Below are 19,245 nucleotides of genomic sequence, written 5' to 3'. Positions count from 1 at the left end.
GTCATTCTATTTTAACGGTCTGACACACGTGTTGCCTCCGGCAATTAAATGCCATGCAATGCAAAGAAATGACAGCCACAAAGTACTACACAAGAACCGGTGGTCAAATATGGTACATGGCGTAACTTAAAACAGTAGGGAGATTTCAAGCAAAATGAAGCAGTGTTTTAAGGTAGTGTTGCATGACTCTATTGATGATGCCATTAGTTTAGTTGTACATAATAGGCAATATAAAAATTATGTGTTTTGACATTGAATTGGTGGTGTCATGAGCTGGTAAAGGAGCGGTGAGCTAAGCCAACAAAACTAGCTTTCCTGTGAATTTCCTGAGATTTTACACCATAACCGTAGCGTTACTTCTACTAAAACCAAGAATGTTTTCGAGAATAGCTGTGTATTCGTTTGCTTCTGGGCTTTGATCTTGCCAAGTGTAGTGGGTGCTGCATTCTGTCATTGTAGAGGGCGACTCCCAGGAACTGCTATTCTTCGTCCACAACCACAGAGAGTTTGTGAAACGGGAAGAACAGAGCAGCCTCCTTGTGTTTGTGGGCAGGCCATTGGAGGCTTAGTGTAGACGATGATGTGTATTGAGACAAAAGGCTTGATTTATCTATGCTCTTTAACCAAAAGGGTGGAGGAGCTATGTCAAGTGGTCAAGGCTACACTCAATGGTGATAAGCTGGTTGCAGAACCCGAGATGTAATTGGCTGTCTCAAGGAGAGCATTTGGAGCAATTCTGAGATCAATATTAGACAGGCAATCAAGGGAGCTGCAGGGATTTGATTCAGGGAGATGATCACATTAACAGTGTTTTCAAGGGGAACCATATTTTTTAATTTGTAACATTAGCATTACTTGCCTGATATCATGTTAATGACATTAGCTGCTTTGAAATTTACTCCATTCGTTCAGCAGGACTGCAAACATATAAGTCAACAACATGTTGTAGTGCATCCAGCAGTCAAACAGTTCATAACCCACCTGTGCAATCCTTTACTAATCAATTTGCTATCCTATTAACCTCATTCTCGACCGGGATAAGCAGTTTGTCTTCTCTGGTGGCACTCACATTATTACTCTTATAAGGAAGGTTTTGCACAAGAATACAATCACTAGTCATACCTCGAATAGAATACGGCAGCACCGCCCTCTGCGGTCTCCCCCTAGCTACTACGGCACCCATAAGAGCCTCTTTAAACGCCGCAGCGAGACTCATCACTGGATCAAAAAACCACTCACACATTTCCCCTGACTTCAAATCCCTGAACTGGCTGCCTTTTGAAGCCAGAATACACCTGAAAATCGCTTGTTTGACGCACAAGGCTGTCCACCTGAGCTCACCTAGATACCTCGCTCAGAAGCTGACGATTTCTGGAGGCTCCAGAAACACTAGAGGTGCAAACAATCTTTTGCTAAAGCCTAAAAGATTCCGCAAGGAAAAAACCTATAAACGCTCTTTCTCAGAAATGGCTCCCAGGATTTGGAACTCACTCCCCCCTGAAACCAGACTCATCCCCTCTACCACACTTTTCAAGAAAGAAGTAAAAGCGATCCTCATGGCTAAATACACCTGAACCACTACTGGAGATCAACTTCAAAGACTCGATACTGATCTGCATTTTTGTATGACTTTGAAATTGAATTACTTGATTGTTTATGATATCACTACACTGTACTTTTAACACTATTGATGTATCTGTGTATATATGCTCCCCTCCTCTGTAAAGCGCTCTGATATCTGCGAAGATCTTGTTCGCGCTATATAAAACTTTCAAAATAAAAAATAAATAAATATATTTCGCTATGCACAATTAACCGCATGATGCACATAGGTTTCCTCCCGTCATGTAGTAATGTGATATCTTACTGTGTGCAGTCTTGAGCCGGAACCCGTCCAATTTAAATACCATAAATAAAATTACCAACAAACATATATTCAGTTAACATTATACTTTATTCATGAAGAAAAACACAGTGGATTGTTTTAATTTTTCACATTAGATTAAATATGCATGCATATTTATGAAATATTCCTGCACATTGCATCTAGAGGCTGTATTTTAATTTTAATTGCATTGAACTTGTAAATCATTAATCCTTAGCTATGATTAACCTTTCAGGCTGTGTATGGTTAAGTGGTATGGCAGGGCAACTATGCTTACCTTTGCATAATGAAATTCCCCAGATATATCACGTTCATATAACTAGCAGATGACTACTTATGCTCGATAAAGGGGACTCATGCCTGCTTGGTCTTCTCCTGGGAGCAGCAATTAATATACATCAATGGTGCCTTATTTTCTAAAGATGCTGAAAGCAAAGATGGGCATATGGCTGAAATTGTTCTCTTCTTGACATCACCAGATAAAATGTTAAAACTCTCCCCCTCTCAGCGCCAGTGACACAAAGCATACCTCCAAGGCTTCAGACGTTCCTTTCATTCTGTACCTGAAGGCCCTTGATTCTCGCATGAAACACTTAAGCATCACTTACCTTTACCTCGTGACACCCAGTTGTACATACTTCTCCCACAGAAAACACAGGGGCATATTCACAAAGGAATGCTGAAGCGTGGCGTTAAGCAAACATTGGTAATGCCACGATCTGCTATCTTTAAAACGCATGGATGCGCCGTATTCACAAGAATGCGGCACACCCCTGCATTTCCCCTTGCTCTGGCGCTAAATCTACCTACCTAGCACCAACACGGGCACTCTTGCACCACAGTGCACAATGCAGCAAACACTGAAACTGCAAACACAAAAAGAAATTAAGCATTTCTCCTCTTTTCATGCTGCCTCCTACTTATGCCACCCTTGTACATAGGGGGCAGTGCCATAATCAATGGGTATTTTGGCAGAACGCCCCTTTCATGTTAAGTGTAGCGTGATAGGGGGCCTTATTTGCAAGGCGGCGTATTAAGTGGCTTATCACCGCCTTGTAAAATGGCAAAGGGTTTATCGCTACAGGCACGCCATAAAACTTCCATTACGTGGCGATAAGGGCTTGTAAATATGCCCTATAATCTCTAGTAAAACTTGGCAAATATTTATCTTGGATATTCTCTTGGCTTCTCAAATTAAATCCAACACCCTGCCCAATATACTCTCTTACTGGAGGAGTCATGGCTCGAATCTTTCAACATCTTCAGTTTTCACAGTTTCTACTTCTTTATATTAACATTAGTACCTTTGTAACGTGCAGCATATCATATTCATGTCTCAAAAACATCTTAAAAATACGTAAGAAACGTCAAAGAATAATTTTGTGCTAGTGCAAAAAAGATATGGAACTCAATTCTTCCTACAAATTCTTCCGGTGGCACATACAGAAGAGAGTTAAAATGTCTTATTACTACAGCATCTGCATTTCGAGGGCTTCATTTATAACGGTATTGGTGCAAGGCAGCGCCACAAGGAATCATGCTGTGCCACCCTCCATCAATAGAAAAGGGCAGGAATGTGCCCTCTCTATAAGATACAGTACATTCCTGAACTTTTCTCCTGCGCTGGCTCACAATGGGCTACCATTCGCCACTGCAGGCACCCTTGCACCGTGGTGCAAGGGTGCCTGCGTTGCGAGGTTAATTGAAGTTAATTGATTTTGTGCAGGGAGGTTAATTAAGGTTACTTGATTTTGTGCAGGAAGGGACACCTTCCTGCACAAAATCAATCAATTCAGGTGATTTCCTCTTTCTATATGTGCTGCAGAATCCAGCACACACAGAAAAAGGAAAAAACGAAGAGGAATAAAAACATTTCTTCTTGTTGCACCTCTCTAACACCACCCCTTAGGTGGTGTAAGATTCTGACGCATTCCCAGGTTTAAGATTTCTCCTAAATCTGAGAATGCCTCAGATTCCATGGGTGTTGTGTGAGAACACCCACAGCTATATCCATGAAACTCCCCTTTCACGCAGTGTTCTGCGTGAAAGGGGCACATATTTACAAGGCCATGAAAAGCCACGTAAAGTGGATTTACCTGGCCATGTAATTATGATGTGGCACATTGCGGCATCGAAAAAAGTGGCATACCGGTGTCGCAAAAGTGCCCACAGGGGGCTCATAAATGAGGTCCTCAGTTTGAGCAGCCACCGGGCAATCTGTTGCTGCTATGAATATCTGAATTCCTAATTAAGGAAGCCTGCTAATCATTAATTTACTCTCTGTAGATAATTCTTCAAATATTTGCATGTACTTTGAGTTTTTACGTTTTAGAACACTTGAAACAGCTTCTGTTCACAAAGAGGGGGTACAGTCTTACATGGGGAGTTATAGCCATATACACCAAAAACATATGGCTGACAGAGTCAAGTTATAAAAGAGAAGTCATGGCACTAATAGGCTTAGTACCGAAGAGGCACACAGTAGGCACCTCAATGGCTTTAGTCCATCCACAGGCTTTGAGTGTGAGTGTCTGCTCCGGAGGAATATATACAAGCTTCAGTGGCTCGCACAGCAAGCATAGCCTCGGGTGAGAGTGGGATGAGGGGGAATAAACATACCAAATAGGAACAACTTCCAGCAAGGCCCCTGGTTAAGCCCAAACTAGAAGTCAGCAGTGATATAGAGTAAGGGAGTGTGAGGCAAACATATGCAAAAGAAACGCTAGAAACAATGGCAAGACAAAAGTAGGAGAGGGATTATAAATATGAATATAAATATAATTTAAAATTTGTAAATCTACAAAGTGGGATGGGTTTGCTTTAATTCTGGTACTGAATACAGCATAGGAATGGCGATGCACATCCTTTTTGGAACTAACTTGATCTTAATGCGGAACGATATAGGTATGGAAATACACTGCAAACCAAATGGCCTGTAAATGGTCATCAATAGGATCCGCCTTGTAACCCTCTGGGACTAATTGCAAATGTAATGGTAATTTTATTTCTGCAATGTTTTATTAATCTGGAAAATGTCTCTGTCTTTTCAGTTTGTCTATGGCGATACAGCTGTCACACAAATGACATTTTTGCGCCTTCTGTCCAAAGAAGCTTCGCAGAATATTACATACCACTGTAAAAACACTATAGGATATCTAGACGAAAAAGCACAAAACCTGAAGAAGGCAGTAATCCTCAAAGGTGCCAATGACCTTGAGATCAAAGCAGAAGGGAATAGTCGTTTCAGATACACTGTCCTTGAAGACTCTTGCTCGGTAAGTTGCCTTTCCTAAATATTGTATTTATATTTTATATGCATATAATAGCATATTTCATATAGCAATAATAATAAAAATAAATATAGATTTGAATTTTAGGAGACTTTATGCAGAGCTTTGGAGAGACATACGCTTGAGTTTTCTATGATGTCACTCAGAACCAAATTTGAAAAACATCCTAAATAATGTTTATCAATCTACAATTCTATATTATGTGTACGCCATCCAAGTGATCTTGCTCTACTTTCAACACCTACGCAGCAACAGAGGAGTAATATGGGAGCCATAGAGATTATGGCCTCCCATGCCTCCCTAAAAATAAAATAAAATACCTGTCTTCCTGCTACCCACCTACTCTTCAACCATCCTCCATCCCATCTAAAATACAGAAAATACATGGCCTCCAGCCACCCATCCCCCACAATCGTCTATGCTCTCTTTTCCTCTCTACCTAAAGTCATGCTTTCTGGTCTCACGTATGAGGAGATCTACCATCACACTGACAGTGGCTTCCTGAGAGTCTCTAATCAGTTTGACATTTGTCTTTGGCACCATAGGTCTGCAGAGATACAAGTCGAGAAATTTGCTGATTGGTAGAGGCAGTGTGCTCCCTATGTTTTCCTGCCTCCCTTAGGTCTGTGAAGATCGAGGAGAAGCGGAAGAAAGTAGATCAGACAACCAGCTACCATTCCACCACATTGCTTGGATCTCCATAGATGGACAAGTCAGCATAACAAGAGTGGAATTCTTTGTGTCCCCTTGTTGTTATGACCCTGCCGTAAATACATAGTATAGCCAGCTAACAGTGAATAATGGGGATGTTTTTCACCAAGGGGTTCTGAGTAACATTTACTAAACAACAAGCGGGAAGTTGGATTTGTGTACAATGTCACTCAGAACCCTGATGTGAAAAACATCCCCTTTATTCACTTTTTACACACTTATAATTTTGTTATGTATGGACCCGAACATCATTTGCCTCTGCTTTTAACTGCTATGCAGGGGCCAAGCAGTAATGGGGAGCGATACACAACATGGTCTCTCCTCTCTATCCCAAATGTTAAAAACATAGCCTCCTGCCACCCACACCCCACTCTCTGCACCTTTCCTCCCCTCCAGAAGCTGTGTAGGCTGCTTTCCAGTGCTTCCTTTACCGGCTCTAAGAGAAACCAGCTATTGCATCCTGGAATTCCTTCATGATGTAGCAACAGTGGGCAGATTTTCTGTTACCCCCTGTTGCTACGTCATTGGATAAATGACTGGATTTACAACCTATGAGCGAGAGCCACGCATAACAAATAGATGTTGAATCTGGTTATTCATGTCAATGCCTCAATATGAAAGCATACCTAGAACACTATAACCTTCCTTTCTTGAAAGTGGCTAATCTCTGTAGTGAGCAGAACAGTTTTTTTCAGCTCCCAAGGCATGATTGCTTATTTGATTCTTTTAACAAATCTAGGCACTGCACCTTAAGAGCTGTTGTAGTTCCCAAACCCCAGCCAGTCCCCCTTAAGATCACATACTCTATCACCTTAAGATCACACCTTCTATCTGTATGAACACATATTTCTCTTAGGTACATCAGTGTACTGCACTTTTAGACTGTTGGCATTATCTTGTCTTTCTCAACAAAGGTCTCTGCCCTCTATATAATAGGTAGATTTACAATTCCATTCATATCCCGGCCTTCACAAATGTACAGCATGTTCTAAACACATGCTTCTCTGGAATGTTTTTGTTTCCATGAAAATTCACATTGATAAAATGCAAACCTAGCCATGGGAACACTGTTTAGAAATAATATAAGAGCGTCTAAAATCGAGAGCAGTTTTCCATCTTTCAGTTACACAATTATAAATATGCAATTAAATTTCACATATTTATATTTTAGGCACAATGAGACTTAGGATTTCATTGTGAGGTGGTGGTGAACAGTAAGATATTTGCCATACCTAGAAAATAGTGATATTTGGGGTGAAGTATTAAACAGAAGCATAATTACCTCCTATATCAGTTTTTTTAATCTCAATATGAAGTATAACATGCAAAGTCAGTTTTTACTCACAGAAATTTCTATGTTCTGCCTTTCACAAGGTCTTTACCTGATAAAGTCTGAATTTAACTTCATAGTCATTATTTGGGCCGATTTGATGAAACACACACCATATTCAGTCAAGCATCAAGGCTGGGATTGATATCTATGCCTCCAGATTTCGTAATTGGCTGCCTTACACTGAGGTGTGTGCAACAGTTTGTAAAACGCATACGTTTTATGAGTATAAAGCATTAATATGCTATTTACTAATAAAGGAATAATGTATTACACGAGCCATGATGACGGGGTAGAAGGAAACTTATACAGTACACAGGGGACCCTTAAACTATCCATTCCTCACTGGGATATTGGTTCACGACACATGCTGCCACTATCATCTATATGTAGCTTTAACCGAGTCATGGCTACCTTTGATGATGTATGTATGTAAAACTTGATTCCTAGGGAGATCTGTACAACAGAAGTGGCGGAGTGAGGCATTATCGGTCATGGTTTAATGCCTCACTCCACCACTAGCAGTGTAGTGCCAACGCAGGGACCCTTGCACCTTAGTGCAAGAGTGTCTGTGTGCAGGGGAAGATTGTTTATGTGTAGGAAGGTGTCCCTTTCTGCACAAAACAATCGTTAAATAATGGTTTGTCACTTATATGTGTGCTGCTTAATGCAGCACACATGGAAGTTACAAAATGACATTTTTTAAGGATTGTTCATCTGCCGCAAGGGTCGCCTTCATACACATATACAATCCAATGCATTTTGCTTTTTTCATGTGTGCTGTACAAGGCAGCACACATGGAAATAGGCAAATTAAAAACGAAATAAAGCATTTCTCCTCATTTCGCCAAGTTAAGACCAGGTTTTCCCTGGTCTTAATATTGGTGTTGCCTCCTATTTAAGGGGGCAGTGTCAAAATCAAAGGGTGTTGCTGTGGAACGCCCACCGCAACACCCACTGCCCACCCCATTCAGGCTAAGCATAGCATGACGGGGGGCCTTATTCATAAGGCAGTGTTAAGCCACCTTAAGTGGCTAAACGCTGCCTTGTAAATAAGGCAAAGCCCCTAACGCAAAGGAAACGTCACAAAAAGTGACGTTCCTGCCACGATAGGGGCTTGTACATATGTCGCCTAGTTTTTCCTCTCCTTTTTTCACTCATGTCCGCTAGCTTTTGTGAATGATTCTCTTTGTCGGCAGACTCGAGACCTGCAGTTACATAGAGAATGCTAATGACTGCTTCCTTCTCTGTTTTATTTGCTCACCTCTGTACCTGTAAGGGATGTAATCCGTAAAATCTCAATAAAATGTATCTGGAAAAAAAAGGATTAATGTGCATTTGACATGCTTTTTGTAGACCTCCACTTTTCTTTCATTCCAAAAAACACAAATTCATGGATGACGTTCCTGCAGCACGTCAATGAGGTGTAACTTAGTTTTTTTCTTTCTTTTCAGAAACGCAATGGTAACGTGGGAAAGACTGTCTTTGAGTACCGAACCCAGAACGTGGCACGCTTGCCCATCATTGACATTGCACCAGTGGACATTGGCAGCACAGACCAAGAGTTTGGAATTGATATCGGGCCAGTTTGCTTTTTGTAAAAGACCAACAGGAAGACACAAGAACACAGACTGACTGAAGTTCATCCTGAGACTCTTGAAATCCTGGCTGACACATCAGCATTGTACATACAGATCTCCTATTAAAGTGCCCGGCCTTCCGAATATTTATTTTACTTACAAACTTAAATTTTTTCTAAATAACGTTTAGTAGAGTAGTGTAATAAAAAAAGCCCAACAATTCCATTTTTTTTGTTTTGAGGGAGCCTTAAATATCAATAATATTGTTGTATTTTTTTCCTCATGTTACCTTCAGTGTATTGGAAATTTTAAGCAACACTTAAAAGGACTGACTTCTAAATGGAGTGAGTATTAAGGACGTTTAATTCCATTTTGATGTGGTTCTGATCTTGTGTCTAATTTACTGAGTCGAAATGTGGCAATCACTATATTGTGCGATACATGATTTCATTATTTATTGCACCATATTCCGAAAAAAATGACAGATCCAGAACATTTTAAGACTATAAATGATGGGATTCTCCTAATTTGGTATTTCAGACTCTGACTAGGGCAGTGTGATACTATGATTGCAAGTAACCGTTTTTGCATCATGCCAAAATCTTTTCATAGCAGTTTAGGATGTAGTACTGTACTGACTTCCTATCTCATTGTTTACAGTGGAATATAAATAGGTGGTCCAGGAAAAAAGTCACTGCAGCAGTAGAGCGTTAATATTTCAGGGCCAATGACACTAATTAGACCTTCACATTTTCACACCAAAACTCACATAAATCCTTCTTCTGTTGATGGTTCTCCGTGACCAGACACTAGAATGCTTGCTATAGTTTCAATGTGTTTGTGTCATCTTCCTGTTAGATTGATAAGGGTAGTCCTGGCCAACTAGCTTTAGATTTCAATTTTCAAACCAAATGATAATGATAACTCTATTTGAATGTTGTGAAATCGTGTGTTGATGAGTATCTGGAGTTAGTGCAAATGTTCTGAGATGGTCTAAAAGTTTCCTTCTCGACAGCCAATAATCTTAACAGTATTGAACAAATGTACTTCCTGGGTTAGAACTATATCTGAATCCCTTGTGCGGGCATGCACAGTGGACCAGGATATCAAGAACCATAATGATGTTTCTTTGCAATCATGAAATAATGCGAAACCACCAGTCAAAATACAAGTAAGTGACAGTTTCCAAAGGTTTTTTGTCAAAGCTGACATAATCCATCTTATTTCTGAGCAAGAAATGTTCAACATTGTCTACAAACTTTTAGAATGGCTATGATATTGTTTACTTGAAAGATTGAAGATGAAAACATAAAATATAGTTAGATTTTTTACCTATGTGTCAAAATTTAGGGACCTTGCCACTACTGCTTATTGTCACATTCCACAGCCCATTTACAACAACATCATTGTTAATAAGACTTTGATTAATCATTCCCACAGTTTTGTCATTTCTGGCAAACATATGAAGATATACAGTGTACAACCTGCATACATTGTCAGTTCTTCATCTCTCAGTAATGTTGGAGCTACTTACTGTCACCCATGCTTAAATGTGTAAACATGGAATCTCTCTGATGCCTTCAGAACTGTGGGCCCGATGTAGGTCGACATTTACCGGCCGGTAACGGCCGATTCGCCGTTACCGACCGGTAAATGGCTTTTCTGGATGTAGGGGGCCTATTTTACCGATTCGGTAAATTTACTGAATCGGTATATTTACCGATTTGCTAAATCTACATGTAGGTGGGACTCTTCTGAGTCCCAAAGGCCCTTTCGAATCGGTATTTTACCACCCAATCCATTCAGAATTACCTACATTTCCCCCCTCTAATTTACCACTTTTTAAATACCGAATCGGTATGATTCGGTATTTTAGAAGTGGTAAATTAGAATTACCTACATCGTGCCCTGTTTCCTTGGTATTCAGGACTGCCAGAAGTGTGTTAAAAGGCCTATTTCTACTTTGTTTTGAGAAAATAGCATGTAATTCCGGAAAAGTTTGATATATGCTGCATTGCCATTGTGAAGGTTACAATCGTTCTTAAATGTTCTGGTACAAAAGGGTCCTGCATTTCTTAGCATAAGCTACCTCATCTCTTGTAGTTGGGATGCATGTATTGTATTTTTTTATTGTTGTAGAAAGAAAAGGTGCTATCCTGTTGTAATTCCAAAAATATATAGAGAGAGAGGCTAGGAATGTATATCATGGTGCTAAAATCCTTTTATGAAATTCCTGAAGAAAACACACGTTATAATTTCATGTACTACCCACACCACTGTAAATGCCTAAACTTGCATTTCTTCTTGTACTGGAACGGGAAGTGTAGTGTATTAGCTTTGTTGGCTTTATACTTAAACCATTCTTAACATCTGCAAGTTTTATCATGAAAATAATGTGGGCTCAAATTCACATCACATATGTTCAATCTCTTTATTACCTTCGTTGCTCAATTTTTCTTTACTCTCCATTTCTAAAATAAACAGCTGGGCCATCCCAAAAGGAAAGCGACGAGCATAGCTTCATTCATGTATTATTGCATAAGAGTTAATTAAACACAAGCTTCTTGTTATGCCAGTGGTTTCCTCATTGTGGAATTACTTAGAGCATAACCATTAACATTCCAAAGACAATTCAATTTAGTGCTTTGTATGGTTTCACCTTGTTCTTCTTTTGTAAGAAATTATTGATTGCAATTTTCACAATGCACGCATGAGAAGCATTAGTTCCAATTCAACAATTAGATTTCTAAATGTGCCGCTTCACATTTATGATGAACAGTTCAGACACCACAGACGAGCGGATGACAAAATGAACCTGCATGTACTTGCCAGTCCTCTACGCACTTTGAAGTATCACATACGCTACTAACTTATTTTAATTGCCCCCATGAGCCTCATGAGTTCAGTTATATGGGCCTTTTGATGTCAGATCACCGTTGGCCTGCCACCAGTATTAATAATTTGATTAGTCCATGTACATGGATATCATGTACCAGGAATCAGAACCACTATTTGATCAAAAAGCAAATGCAGTATATTTTTTTAAATTAAAGCACACTTGAGCTATCTCAGGCAAACATTGTCAACTTTATCCTGAGTGCAAAAACCGTGAGTCTATATTTTGACCTATGATAGCTGATAAATATTATTGACACATGATACGCAACAATGGTATAGAGGTGCAGTCTGATAATCATACTGATAAATGATATACAACATGTGCAGCAGGTGTTTATATTGTGGCACAGCCAGGAATTTTACACACTAACACCAAATGACACGAAGAGTCACCAGTGCTCAAACAGAGTCACAAATCTCCCAGTAAATGAAGAGCCCACAAGGTGAAAAGCCCTGGGGATAGAGTTAGAAGGCAAAGGCCTCAGGTTGGCAAAACTGTACATCAAGCTGATCCCAAACCCAAGTCACTTTTAGAACATTTCAAAATCATCAGAAATTGTCATAAGTTCCATCACCTATTGTAAGAAAGTGGCTCTGTATATACTGGACCAAAGTAAGGTACAGTGTGCACAGAGTCCACAGTCCCTAGAGGTTTGACAGAGGCTAAAGTTAGATATAACCTTACTCTCCAAAGTGGTAGCTTGGTCGAGCAGTAAGGCAGTATCAGAGGACAGTGTAAAGCATTTGTTGTACACACTCAGTCAGCAAATGGTCTCACACACACAAGAACTGAACTCTAGGCCAATTTTTTTTTTTTTTTAATCCTCATTTTGCGAATGTATAGATAAGGAGGTTTCTGGAGTCTGATGATCTTTTTAGTTTTGTATATAAAAATATAGAGTTACTTTATTTTAGGACCACAGTAGGTATCATAAATATTGTCTCAGAATGAGATGTTGCAATTGAATACTTTCAAATAGCAGTTGACTTTTAAATGCAATAGTTACAGTTGTTGCAATATACAACACACGTTTAAACACAAAATAACATTGAGCTCAATGGTAAGTTTTAAGTAAATGCAATAAAATCACTTTACAAATGTTTTTCTTACTCATGGCTGCATCCTGGATTCACCCCTGGTGCATTTCCTGTAAACAGTTGAAAGAAATAGTTTTTATTACAGAGGCGATTTATAAGGAATATTTGTAAGTTTTGAAAATCGACACAGAAGAAATTCTGTCAAAAACCAGACAATGTATTCCTATGGAGGAAAATTGGGTTAACAGTAAATCACGGTTATAATTATTTTTCAGGGTCAGTGCTGGGCTCAAAGGTACAGCACTGGGATTTCTCCTGATCACAGGCGAGTAATTTTTTTTTGATGTTCGGACGATTTTTAAGGAATATTTCAAGATTGTGAAAATCGATACTTGAAAGAATTTCCAAGTGAAACCAGCCAATGTTACCCTATGGAGACAATCAGGTTATCGGTCTTTGGGTAAGTACTGGACTGGTAGAGTTAAGGTTCTGGTGGTAGACTCAGGAGTCTCTCAGAGTCAGGTAAGTACAGTTGTTACACCTTCAATGGCACATGGGTAGCTGGGTGCAGAGAGAGTAGGCCCAATGTTATCCTATGGAGGATAGGTGGCCTTCGGTTGGTGGCTGCTAGCAGGCAGGCCACAAGGCTGTGGGAGCTGAGCTCCTGGTCGCTTACACAAGGCAAGTGGGGAAGTAGAGTAGGGTAGGTGCTGCACTTCCAGTGGCACTCTGGCGGCTGGGTGCAGGGTGTTTTTTGGCCTTCGGGTGCCCAATGTTATTCAAAGGGAAAGCTAGAAGTTCAACAAAGGCTGAAGGCTCGGGGATGGAGATTCTTGAGGTACGACCATCACTTTGAGAGGTAAGTTGGGATCTTGGAGGATAGGTAGACACCCAGGAGTTGGGCACAGGCAGACGTGGTGCGCCGGGTGTAGGGGTGTCTTTTGATGTCGCGCAATCTTACCCTCAGCTGGTCGCGGTTGCAGGGGTCCCTTGTTGTGAGGCTGCAGGCTTTGTCAGGAGCATAATGGAGGGTCCTTGCACACTGGATTTTAGGTCACAATCACTGGGGGACGTCCTTGTGGTCTTTGTTCACTCAGGCACAGGCTGGGCTCTGCGGGTGCAGAGTTTCCTGGATTAGTGTTTCTTGGCTGGCACCAGGGGTGTTGCTTGTTTGAGCAGAACCACTGCTCGTTGGAGTCTCAGTCTGTAGATGAGCAAGGCAGGCCGGTCCTCCTGGGTTTTCGAGGTTGCTGCCCACTGCAGACGCCAGGGTTTAGCAGTAGCAGGTTCAAGGATCAACAGGCCTTTAGGGCTGGGGCCAAGTCATTTGGTGTTGTCCTTTTGTTAGCAGCTGCACGGCAGGTCTTCTTTATTCTTGTTCTTCTTCTTGTTTTGGAATCGGGATCTGAGGAAGGAAGGTTCAGGGTGCCCCTAAACACTACATTTAGGGGTGTTCCAGGTAGGGTAGGGGCAGGGACCAATGGGTCCCTGTCCTGGGGTGAGTACACCCCCTATCCTGCTCCTCTCCTGTGGGAGGGGGCAGGAGCCTATCACTGATTGGGCAGGGCTTCCCATCCTCAAGATGGCGGGAGCCTGGATTTATGCTTCACCTCGCCTCTCCCACCCGAGGGATGGGGTTGGCAGAGGCTGGCACACACCCTTTTCCTCACCTAGGGTTTCCAGTGGGGGCCAATTGTTGAGTACAGCAATTGGCCTGGGGAAGCTCACAAAAGACGACATGCCTTTGAAGCTTCCCCTGCCATTCTGTGGGAGGAAGCTTGGTACCTTGTTTCAGGATGTGCATTGTTTTAGGCCCCGAGAGCTGCAAGCTCTTGACCCAGGGGTTCAGAAACATGTGTGGTGGTAGCAGCCTTGGTAGCCATGCAGTCAGGACACTGGGAGTTGGTTAGGTTTCAGGGGGTATCTCTAAAATGCCCGCTGTAGTGCATTTTAAATTAAATCCCACACTGGCATTGGTGTGGATTTAATGTGCTGAGAAGTTTGATACCAAACTTCTCAGTCTTCAGTGTAGCCATTATATAGTGGTGTTCCTATATTCCCAATAGGCTCTGGGCATTGGAATAATATGCACCATAGATTTGACATAGGACTGAGGTCGGTATGTCTCTAGCAAGTATACTAAACTTAATTGTGTGTGTGCCAGCTAACTCAGAGGTCACTAGAAACTTTCTCGAATAAACAAGAAGGGATTCATTTCTGACAACTGCATAAACATGACAACTTTGTTTCCCCTACAATCAAAACATATCTTCTGAGTTGCGGAAACAATAGATAACTATTTCACTGAGCCAATCGTGCATGCTTCGTTTCTACAGAGTCGCATAGAAATAGAGACACGGGCGTTTCAATAAAAAAGGGGTTTATTGAACATTCTTCTTTCTCATGCAAGAGAGTTGTACTGCTACAATCGTTTAGACAGAATGCAAAGTATAATGCGTACAGTGAGAACAGTATTATAAAATAATACTGTAATAGCATTGTCTCTTGCTACGACATATAAAAATACATACATAAATAACACAGGCTAAAATCCTCAACTGGTGCTTCTGAAATACGCCTACCCCAGTGTACCTAAGCTAGGTCTAGTATGAGGGAAGAAGTAGGTGTTTGTCTTTTAGCATAGGTTTAGTTTTGCCAATAATTGCCAAAGGTTTCTCTAGGTTCTAATCAGCTCCATAGCTTAGAGTGAGAGAGGTTGGTATCTCTGTCTCATGACTCGATGTCCCAGCACCCCACAAGAGGAGTCGGAAGCACTGGAGCTGGATTCTCGGCAGGAGGATGACAGCTTCTGATCAGCGGGTCAGCTGGAGAGTTGGCTTCCTTCGGCACTTGCTGTAGCTAGCTGTGTCGTGCAAGTAGGTAGTTGAACTACACCGAACCACACATGCTTTGCAATAACAAGTGAAGGTATATTTTTACTTTAAGATGTTTAGGAATGCCACTATTGACGTAAAAGTCGGGCATATGAACGTCATGGATGAACCCCTAAGGAATAGTTGTTCATGCATAATATTGAGTTTCTTGGAGAAATCATTATCCAGGCTAGGGGAAGTCCCTTCTGCTTCTGTTCCATTGTCCGCATCATTGGCCTATATGAAATTACAGTAGGACCTCCTCCCCACTTTGGCGCATACACCACCATTCATCGCTGTTAACTGGTCTAGAACGTATCTGTGCTCCAGGACCATAAGTCGCAGAGGTCGTAGTTCTTCTTTCACGGCGTTCAACCCATCACGGGTGTTGTTGACAAGCTGCATTAGTTCAAATCTAGTGACTTGCAGCCAGCGGGCATTGGCTTTGGTCTGGAACAGGGGGATAACGTCCCCGAAGAAAAGTTCAGCATCATTGAAAAGGCGGAAATCTTGTGGAATCTTGTGAAATGGGCCATCTGAGAAATACTTCTTGACTTCCCTTTTACGGTGGTGGAGCATGGTGACATCTCCTGTCATCGGGTGGGTATGAATATGTGAGAAATGTTCGCTGCTGGAACAACCAGATGCAGTTCATGCATTGTGACGAAAGAACAGAGTCCTTGCCAGTGGGGAGGCAGCTGCAGGTATAAGTGCTCTCCTCAGGCCCAATAGATGTCCATGAGGCTGGAGGTGCCGTACTGAAGGTCCGAATTAAAAAGTGTTTTGCTGCAATTAGTATTTCGACCCGCAGGAACTGTTCCGTTACCTAGGAAGCAAAGGAGAGGAGACTTTAGCTTGTATGCTCCTTTTGGTTTGTATGTTGTACCCTCATTGAAAGTGTATCTTCTAGTTTCCTGTGCCCATATCTCAGCACACTCCCTCCCAATATCCTGATTGATATAGTGTTTGTGCTCTTGTCCTACAATTGAGCTACCTAAGGAGGCTGCCTTACATATCAAGTCATGTGGGCCATTCCAGTTGCTGTTGAAATAAAAATTGGCCTTCAGGCGCAGAGTTGGTCTCCACTGACAAAGGCATGTGTCACTGGTATGGTTAACTTGTTGATGTTTGGGTGAGGGCATTTCGTTGGGGGGGTTGGGAAAGTAAAGTATCCTAGTATCTTAAAGTGATATTCCCAAACCTGTATTATGTTGCCAGGCATTTTCATATCATGATAAAACTCCATTCTCCTTTCAAACTCCAATGGGCTAGTTACAACTGTGAATGTAACATACTGGTCATCCCACTCTGTAGAGTTTACAAATGCATCATCTATTTTGGCTGACTGGAGCTGTATCTGACCATGTATGTGGCAAAGAAACAGGTGTAGGAGACATCTGGCGGTGGACAGAGGGACTTCTTTGGGAAAGAGCAATTTATCTGCGCCTACAGCGTGAGGAATGTGTCAACACACAAAGCAGGACTCATTTGTGGCCTTTCTTCCAACCTCCCTCATGTCTCTGTAACACTTGTTGTCTAATAGAGCGTTGTGAATCCCATTATCCTCTGCTGCCTTACTAGGGCGCTGGAGTGGAAATCAGGCATAGAGTGCTGGTCGAAGGTGTAAACAACTGTGTTTTAGAGATTACTGACCCAGTCTGAAATTGGTGCAGCCTGTTCTTTCTCACGTTGGGTGCGTGAAGTATATCTGACTGGCACTTTCATGCGACCCATTTTATACCTGATACTTCGTTTATATTGGCGGGAACATTTAGGGGTATCTGTCATAGGGGGATTCAAGGTGATATCAAGTACCAAGCCCCATTCTGTGGGGTCTGCAGGGGGTGTGGAAGGTCATAGCTGCTGCTGCTGCTTATCCCATCTTGCATGTTACCAGGACGTGTCATGGACATGGGGTGTCCTGTGGTGCCAATAGGTCTAATATTGCTAGTAGCACCTCTATCTCTCTTTCTGAACGCACTGTAAACCAGTGGAATACAGCTACTGAAGCAACAAACATAAAGAAAATAATAGCGATTGTACATATCTTTTTCAGTGAAATCTTGGTGTGAGGGGTGGGCCTGTTACTGCGTCTTAGTCCATAGACCATCATACGATCTCCATACTCATGTTCTTGGATAGTCAGTGGAAACAGGATGCCCTCCTCTTGGTCAATGTTCAGATCTCGGACGGTGCCGGGTGGATCCTCACGTGGCTCCGATGAATCCATTCCTTTTTGGCTACTCAGACAGCTGTGGGTCAAGAGTCCACTTGCAAGTGTCCGTTTAATTTGAGGTCTCTCCACTTCCGGACTGCTTCCTTTTCAAAGATGTGTGTCCCAAGGCAGATAGGTGGAAGTTCATTAGAAGTAGGACCCTTGTTCTTTGTCTTTGATATCTGAATAGAAAGGAACTTAGCGGCATGAGATAGGGCACACAAATAAACAAACAATTCAGCTTTTAGAATATCAGAAGAAAGTTCAGCGTTTGGTTTAGGTCTGGTGGAGAGAACAACCACATTCATTTATCTGTCAGTGACAAGCTGGTGAGGTGTGAGGTGATGATCAGAACTGGGAGTGTTTCTGAGTGTAAACAGAGCGATGGGAAAGTAAAAGAGCCATTTCTTTCCAATTGCGGCACTTATCTTACTGATCTTGGCTTTGAGCAGGCCGTTGAGGCGCACACAAATACCATTGCTTTGTTGGTGATAGGCTGAAGTCAACTTATGTTTTACTCCGGGGGATGATAGACTGAAGTCAACTTGTGTTTTACTCCTAACATTGTGGCAATTATGTCAAAAAATGGCATTTGAAAAATGGCTGCCATTGTCACTGCGAGTCATAGAGAATGGCATCCAGTAATCCCCAGCGACATATGACCTCACGAAGCAGGAAGGTAGCTGCAGCCTTTGCGTCACAATGGACACTTGGCCCTGCTACAATCCACTGTGAGAAAGGGTTCACTACTACAATGAGGTATCGGTAGTTCTGGAACCTGTCAATCATGTCTACATAGTCAATGTGGATCTCTCTAAAAGGACCCTTGGGCCTTGGTATTGTTGAGGCAACTGTTTTCATAGCTGGATTAGGGGAATACTGTTGACAAATGAGGCATTGATGAACAAAGAGTTGTATATGCTCATATGCATTGGGGGTGAACCACTCTGTCTGCAAAGTCGTGGACATGATATCACGAGGGACATGTGTAGAAAGGTGTAACAGAGTGAGTGCTATTTGCAAAAGAGCCTGTGGCATGACAGGCTTCCCTGTCAGTGTCTGTCTGTAAATGAAATCTGAAGCATTCTGTTGTACTCCCCTCTTCTTACATAACTCTTTTTCTTCAGGTGGGGCACTTTCCTGTATCTCTCGGAGGTGCAAATGTGCAATGAGATCATTTTGCTGTGTACCATCGATGGTGAATTAAAGTGTTGGCTCAGGTGTATCTGAGAGTGGCGACTCACCTGTGTCATCAACTGTATTTTGTGTACCTTCCTGCACTGCTGAGGGTGCATCTTGGGCAAGCAGAATGGGGGCACAGTCCTTTTGTGCTGGGGATAGAGATTGTACAGGTCGGGGCTCTCTGGCTGCTGCTTTTGCAGCCCAATCTACCATGGCATTTCCTCTGGACACGAAATCTTGGCC

General features: G+C 41.9%; 1 protein-coding gene across 2 annotated transcripts in view; it reads left to right on the top strand.

Annotated features, from left to right (window-relative positions):
• Positions 1-11,305, top strand: part of COL5A2 (collagen type V alpha 2 chain) — a 342,059-nt gene extending 330,754 nt beyond the window's left edge. For both annotated transcript variants that reach the window (XM_086955351.1, XM_086955352.1), the window contains 2 exons: positions 4,936-5,160; positions 8,671-11,305. In XM_086955351.1, the coding sequence (XP_086811477.1) occupies positions 4,936-5,160; positions 8,671-8,817 (372 nt within the window). In that variant the 3' untranslated portion in view covers positions 8,818-11,305. The remainder of the gene's footprint in view (positions 1-4,935; positions 5,161-8,670) is intronic.
• The last annotated feature ends 7,940 nt before the right edge of the window (positions 11,306-19,245 follow it).

Source organism: Lissotriton vulgaris, chromosome 2_1 (assembly GCF_964263255.1).
Source record: "Lissotriton vulgaris chromosome 2_1, aLisVul1.2, whole genome shotgun sequence".
NCBI classification, from domain to species: Eukaryota; Metazoa; Chordata; class Amphibia; order Caudata; family Salamandridae; genus Lissotriton; species Lissotriton vulgaris.
The sequence above is the reverse complement of the archived record's forward strand: the minus strand, read 5'-3'. Positions and strand labels throughout refer to the sequence as shown.